The 7804-nt window shown below is 39.4% G+C and overlaps 1 protein-coding gene across 1 annotated transcript; it reads right to left on the reverse strand.

Moving 5' to 3' along the window:
- Positions 1–408: 408 nt before the first annotated feature.
- LOC139414094 (transcription factor Sox-1a-like) lies at positions 409–3527 on the reverse strand. Its single transcript, XM_071161975.1, has 2 exons — positions 2299–3527; positions 409–915 (listed from the first exon to the last, which is right to left on the reverse strand). Exons 1-2 carry the CDS (start codon positions 3289–3291, stop codon positions 886–888), a joined length of 1023 nt encoding a protein of 340 aa, XP_071018076.1. The 5' UTR covers positions 3292–3527; the 3' UTR covers positions 409–885.
- Between the last annotated feature and the right edge of the window lie 4277 nt (positions 3528–7804).

Here is a 7804-nt window from a genome sequence, read left to right on the forward strand (position 1 = left end):
CACTTTTCAATGAATTTTCTTTATTGCACCGCGAACAAAAATCATGGAGGAAACGAGTATCAAAGGTCAATATGACGCAAGTTTGAAAATTCTCTACAAACAACATGTAAAAAGAATGGCATTGCAGATTTGCACCATTAGTTAATGATATTGGGCCTATGTTTCTCCATCTTGGCGCACTGATTCTTCCAGTTTGTGTCTGTCATCTACATCAAAATTGCAACAAGTGCTGGAAAAGTTTGAATAACAATGCTTTCTGAAAGTTCAATGTAAATGAATGAAATAAAATGAGAGCAGAGAATATTCCCTCATTTCGTTTATTCCCTCATTTGAATATTATAGTTTATGAGATTATTTTAGACCAATACACGTATTTTTGTACTTTCTTGAAAATGCTAATTATGTCAATGAAAAGTAAAATCTTTACGCACATTACGAGATGTGGAAATGACTGAAATATTGTGAGTTAATTTATGAGTATAATGACAAACATGAAACAGGGAATGTGAAAAAAAATGATTCATAGTTATATTGCATGATCAACAAATAGCCAGAACGCACATGTCAAATCATCACAATTGGTCCACAATTAAGTTTACATTATTAGGCAAATTATATGGGATCTTAGAAGAGCAAAAACAGACAGACAAATAACTTATTTTAAAAGGGGTGATTCTGTCATCAGTAGGCCTAACTAGTGTTGACCGATGGCGTGAGCGTCTTCCTGTTGGTCAAAAAAGATGTCACCGGACAGATAATCAAAAGAAGCCCGTTCAAAAAAATCAAATCAAAACATTAGTCGACCGACACGAAGTTCCTCCCACGAGACATTAGCCAAGTCAACAGGTGTTGTGACTCGAGCCTGTCTTGTTCCCTTCCTCGCGACTACCACAACGTCGTCCTTTTCTTTAGGTACTAAAACGAAAGATATATGATATATTATTAAATTACATTCAAAGAGCATCTGATATATATTTTACAGCTATTTGATTAATCAGTAATATTAATAACAATAGCATAATGCTAGTAATGACATGCTAATGATAATGATATGCTACATTTTATATATATAAATTGTTTATATATATATATATATATATATATATATATATATATATATATATATATGTATATATATAAACAATTTATGAGCATTAAAACGCTAGTGGGCCTATCTTATTTCAGTGGTCCAAACCAGTTATCACATATCTGAGTATATTTATTCCAAACATGCTGAATACTACTGATATGATACATGATATTATCATTAAAGCTATTGCTGCTGCACTTCCAACTAAATTAATGTATAGGCCTATAACCCTGTCTGATGTCCTGTCTCGTGCTTAAACCGAGCATCAAACCGTCAAGGTTGTGTGACAAGTAAGTACGTCCACCATTACTAATTCATCCTTATTTACGCATATTTGCCATATGTACTCTATTCGATTTTAGTCACTATACGTTTTAACCCGATTTTGGTTTAGACAGACAACCAATAGAGCCAGCATCTCGTAGATTTTTTGTTATGTCATTTGTTAATCTGCCATCAATTATATAAATATTAATTAGCCTTAACATTGTTAACTCAAACTGTGTCAAGTAGAAAACCTATACAATCCAAAGTAACGAAACTAACACGTTTTTCCATAACCAGTAAAACATCTGGGAAATTTATTTAACTCATACTTCAACGCAAAATTGTTTTCTTTCCTGGCAGAATTGCATTTAGTAAATTATTTACAGTTGCTTATCAATCTCATCTAGTGTTTATTCACAATTTACATGATTATTTTTTTTACAACAACAAAAACAAATGTTTCAGATACAGCAACCCACGTGAAAACGAGAAAACGTGAAATGAATGGAAATCTTGTAAACTTTTAAAAACATTTTCCACATTCATTCTAATCACACGGTTATCTCATTTAAATGTCCTTATTAACGGTTATGTTTCCACAGAAAATGTAAATACTTCACAACCTAAATCGTCTCAAATCTTGGCATCCCCATCAGTTAGAAAGCAAGTAAACCCAATGAGCAATTAGGCCTACTCGCGTTTCATAAACGTGGACAGACAATACCCCACTGAAAAAGTTAACTTTGTCTAATGTATTCTTATTGTTTTTTAATTAAGATATTCGCCTTCAATGTACAATAACCAATAGCCTGTACAAAGAGATAGCAACATTCTAAAAGAGGTAAATATTTGGTTATGTGATTTTGTTGCGCTATCGCACAGTCATGTTTTTCTCTCTCTCTCTCTTTCTAAATATGTGTCAATGGAACAGTTCCGTTTACCCCTGTCGTGGAGCTCTGGTAGTGCTGCGGTAGCGCGTGAAGTCTACTTTGAACGGACGGGTCACCTGCAGCTTCCCCCGTCGGTAAATACATGCTTATCATGTCCCTCAAGTCCCCGGGACACGGGGCGCGCGAGTGAGTAGAGACGGGAGGGCTCACACTCGGTTCCGATTTCACCAGAGAGCCCAGCGTGCCCATCGACCCGGACGAGGCGACACCAGAGCTCTGGTGCTGCGTGTAGGTGATCCCGCCGTAGCCGGACGGAGAGGCGCTCATGTAGCTTTGCGAGTTCGAGATGGGGCTGTACTGGAGGGCCGACATGTCATAGCGGTGCATGGGCTGGGGGTTGTGCGGGTGGTGGTGGTGTGAGTGCGGGTGGTGGTGGTGCCCGCTGCCCGGGTGCTGGCTGTAGGCGAGCTGAGCTTCCTGCATCATGGCCGCGGCCGCCGCAGCTGCAGCCACCTGCCCCGAGTACGCACCGTTCGCCCAGCCGTTCATGTGCGCGTAGCTGGCAGCAGACGCACCACCGTGACCCCCGGGACTGTCTAACCTCTGTCCGACCCCAGGGCTCATCCCTAGACCGACACCCCCACCCCCTGTCCCGGTGAGCAGCCCACCGGCCAAAGAGTATTTGTCCTTTTTTAACAGTGTCTTGGTCTTCCGTCTCGGTCTGTATTTATAATCCGGATGCTCCTTCATGTGCATAGCTCGTAGCCGCTTCGCCTCGTCGATGAAGGGTCTCTTCTCCGCCTCGGACATCACCTTCCACTCGGCGCCGAGCCGCTTGCTGATCTCGGAGTTGTGCATTTTGGGGTTCTCCTGAGCCATCTTCCGCCGCTGGCCCCGGGACCAAACCATGAAGGCGTTCATCGGTCTCTTTACGCGGTCTTGGTTGACTTTGTTCCCATTGTTTGATCCTCCCGTGTGCCCCGAATTCGTGTTCGTTTGGGGCACTGGGGAGTGTAGATCAGTCTCCATCATCATACTATACATTCACCTGGCGTTAACTTTTTCAACCAATACACGGAAACATTCAGTCACGGCACCTCCACACTGCTGGCACACACCGTCACTTGCGCAAATCAACCCTCCCGGAAAAAATAAATAAAAATGGAACGAAGAAATACAATCCAAAATTAAAGGTACTTCGATAAACTTTTCCTTCCTTCTCTGTATTAGTCGTTTTCTCCTCTTGTTTTTTCCACATCCAGCTCGATGAAAAGCGTCTCTTTGAGCTACTTTCTGTGCCTATAGTAGTAAAGTTATGGAGCTTACCCATATGATGCGCGTTGACAGCGACTAAATGAGGTGGTGGTGGCCAATGGCGCTCTAGGAAAGGCGTGATTTGCATGCAGTCTCGCTGTCAGGTGACATAGGAGGGCTAGAGCTACTCACCCGCAAGTAGTGGGTTACCTCCAACTCCCAGAAGGGAACGTAAATAACAATAACCTACTTTGACAAGTTTGGTTATTTTACAAAGATAATGGCCGCGATGATAATGCATAGGGAAAAGGACAGTTTCAGACCAAAATTCCCCCAAACAGATGCGGGCGGTCCACAGTGTGACCCCCCTTTCCAAAACAAAGCTTATGTCGAGAATAACATTGATTAGTTATACAAAAATGAATGTAGGCTAGGTCTATATATGCATTTCATAGCCAGGTGATTATATAACTATAATTGGTAGCCTATCTATATTCATGACATGGAAATAATATTTAACTCGTTATATTGAAAGATGTTGTTTTAAATCAATTCGAATCATTTTGGGATCAGTACAATATTGAAATGAAATAGGATACTTCCTATAGCCCATAAAAACTCAGGACAAGAAAAAGGCAAAATAAAACACAAGCACATATATAAAAAAAAAACCACAACCCCTACTTGGAGAAATCAACATTAAATGTGCTTTCATTTGGATTTCTCTGTGATAATTTGCTTGGGGTATCTGCAAATAAGAGGAAAGATAGGCCTAGTCCCATTATCAGCAGCCTATTTGGAGCCACAGGTGTTTTCCTGTTGTGCCGGTTGCTAAGAAACAGGTGACTGACGCCCAGAGCACGTGCCAGCCAAACCCTTTTGTCTAAAAGCGGTGGAGGGGGGATTGCTACAATTTACATTGTGCTAGAACCACATGGGAGTTACCCATGATGAGAGAAAGCAATATAGTATTTTTCCTCGATGTACTATTCTGTGGGAGACATTTCTCCCCCTGCAATCTCTAGGTGTTTATAGGCCAAGCAGGGTAAATACAGATACATTACAACATACAATTCTGAGTGACCTGCCTCATGGTTTTACCTAACATATGGCTTCAATAAACAGAACAAGACTTAAAACTACTCCGTCACTTTATATTTCAGAGATATTTTTATTACGCTCATTGATTTTTTTAAATCGTTTTTTATTTATTATTACAATACAAAGCATGCACATACAAAATACACACTAACATCAACGACATCACACCTGCTCATACCCACCTGTTCTCAACCCTATTTTCTGTGCCTCCGCCACATGTCCTCAAATTGCACCATTTTGTTCCTCTCCGTCGCCCACGCTCTTTCAATATTTAGATAATGAAGCATATGATTTTTCCATTGTCTTAAAGATGGAGGATTGGTTATTTACAGTTTTTAAGTATACTTAAAATAAAAAGATAATTAACGAGAAGAGTGTTGTCCTACCCATCCGGTATCTCACTGCATCCTCATATGACATGTCTTGAAATATGCAGACAGGCGGATTATAAGTAAATGTACTTTGTAATTTACATTTTAATTGTTGATTATGTCGATTCAAATTCATCTAATTTCATTAAGGCTATATCATTTGTGTTTGTGTTTCCATAGCCCCATAGAAAAGTCTGTCTATAGTCTATTCACGGGTTGGCAGTCCACCAAACCAATTCCACATCAATCAATTAATTAATGACAGAAAGAAACTCAACCAGTTATCTAATATTTTACATAAAAAATATGATTGTGAATTGTATAACCTATTCAACGTAAAACATTAATGCACAATTAATTATCTAAAATAGGTTTTTCGAACCAGGCCCTGTGGTTATTCAGAAATTATTCACAAATTTACAAGGGCGAATGATTGCAAAACAAGTATAGAGTCCTATTGAACAATACCTTGTTTTATCAATACGTTTTAATTATCGTTGCCAAACAGAGAAGGTCACAATTGACACCGAGTATGAAGGAACATCTTCAGGAGAAAGGCTCGGTTCCATCGTGGCAGAGCTTGATCGCCGTCTACTGGAGACTCAAGTCGGCGGGTGCGCACATTCCATGAACGCGCGCCGTGGTGCTGAAAGACAGCGCTCGCAGAACTGAAGCACACACACAGTAGGCTACCACACTGCACTCGCTCTCAGTGGTCTCTCTCACACGCAGGCTACTTATAGGCCTGCACTATGAAGAGTCCATATTACAAACAAACACACACCAAAAAGCAGGCTATTTAGTGAGTAATGAATGCTTTATTTTTTATTCACTGATACGGACCTATATGGAAAATAACGAAATACTAACTCAAATCGAAATACCAATTTTTATATTAAAGCCCTTGAAACACAGTGCCAGAGTCTTTAAATAATGGAGCTGATACCTCCAAAACATTATTCGTAATTTGACGAATTCTGTAACGCAGTTGATAGTGGCAGTATCTGCATGTTTACATTCTAGATGTAGCTCGAGTTTACGTAGGAAATTCATGATTTATCAAAGTGACAATTTTTCAGGTGTGATTCGCTGACAATTTGCTTATCCATCCCCGTGTCAACCTAACATTCAGCATTGTAAGCTTGGGTAAATTACATGTTATCTAAGGAGATGTAAAATATACGTTGCAATGAATAGGCAGGCCTCCTTGCAACTGCCACGGCTATGGCAATTTGACACGGTCAATTCCATCTCCACCAATGACAATAAATAGGTCGAATCAGGAATTACATTTGAATTCAACTGACTGAATTGAAAACGGGATTTACCCAACCCTGCTTCCATACATGATGCTAGCTGTCAGTACACATTATCATAGACAAAATAATATTTACACGAATCATTTACATTATAGTAATTCAGCAGACGCTCTTATCCAGAGCAATTAGGGTTAAGTACCTTGCTCAAGGGCACGTTTAGAGATTTTTCACCTAATCGGTTCTGAGATTCGAACCAGCGACCTTTCGGTTGCTGGGCCAACGCTATTAACCGATAGGCTGCCTGCTTCCTTAAATCTCCTTCCCATTAAATGTGCTTTCTTGCTATTGTTACTGTAAACATTAAACAATCGATCAAAAAACTAAAATAAAGCATACAAAATACAGATGCATTTTATACCCAATGATTATTATTACGATTATGATTATTATGTTACTAATGGGCTATTATTATTACCCTATTGTTATCATATTACTATGGCCTACGAACACTTTTCAATAATTATTAAATTAATGATTTCTGTGCTTTTTATCGATTCAAATGCAAATGAAAAGGTCATGCTAATGGTCTGTGTTCCTGTTCGGGCTGAAAACACATCCGTTTGGTAAATCAGTTTCAAAGTATTTTCCAAGTATTTCTCCAAAACCAAAGTCTGTTTTAAAAAAGGAAATGTCTTTGGCATCAACATTTGGAATTAGACTGAGTAGGAAAAATCCTCATCATATTCCTGAATGCTTTACTTATTCTGTCAGTATTTAACCGTTGACAAGAGCTTGTTCCAAAACCTTCATCCGATGCTGCTAAAGTGCAGTCTCTCCGTTTCATCCCGTCCCCAAAGTGCACGTGGAGTGTCTCTTGAACTCGCGAGAATGCGCGGCTTTAAACGGTCAACATCTGTCAGGTGCTTCTGTCGCCTCTCAGCGAGTTTTGGGAAGATAATTGGCACGTGGGGGCGGGCGTGGATAGAAGGGGCGCATGCTACTATGTTGCGAGTTTTAGCCTACATCTATCTGTCTGTTGCTCTATTCCGTCCTCCAACACAGCGCGCATCATGAACACACACAATATAGGATAGAGCTAGAACATTTACTATTCTTAGAACTTTAAATGTATCTGTATTTAAAAAAAAAATTATTTCCATATTTAAAAAATGTTCACGTTTCTCTTTATTCGAGTTATCTATGGATTTTAAACCGATATTAGGACGAACTTTATTGTTAGAATTGATCCTGTCTGGTCACTTACAGTATGTTATTACAGTTACACATTGCACACCCATTATGACTATATTACCCCTCCCCCCACACTAATGATGCCATTATTTGTGGCGGTTTGTCTGTCATGAGGCTACTTCATTACTCATTAAACATAACAGACTGGAGGAAATAAAGGTGTCTTTTCAATGGGATCCAGGTCATGTGAATTCTAGCTCTATAGTCTCACTCTAAAGAATTTTTGAAAACATTCCCATCTTTTTAAATATTTTTTTTACAAGAAAATAAATACATCTAATTCAACTATTCATCAGTGGCCTTGATGGGCATGTCCAACGC

The sequence above is a fragment of the Oncorhynchus clarkii genome, chromosome 7, assembly GCF_045791955.1.
Source record: "Oncorhynchus clarkii lewisi isolate Uvic-CL-2024 chromosome 7, UVic_Ocla_1.0, whole genome shotgun sequence".
NCBI classification, from domain to species: Eukaryota; Metazoa; Chordata; class Actinopteri; order Salmoniformes; family Salmonidae; genus Oncorhynchus; species Oncorhynchus clarkii.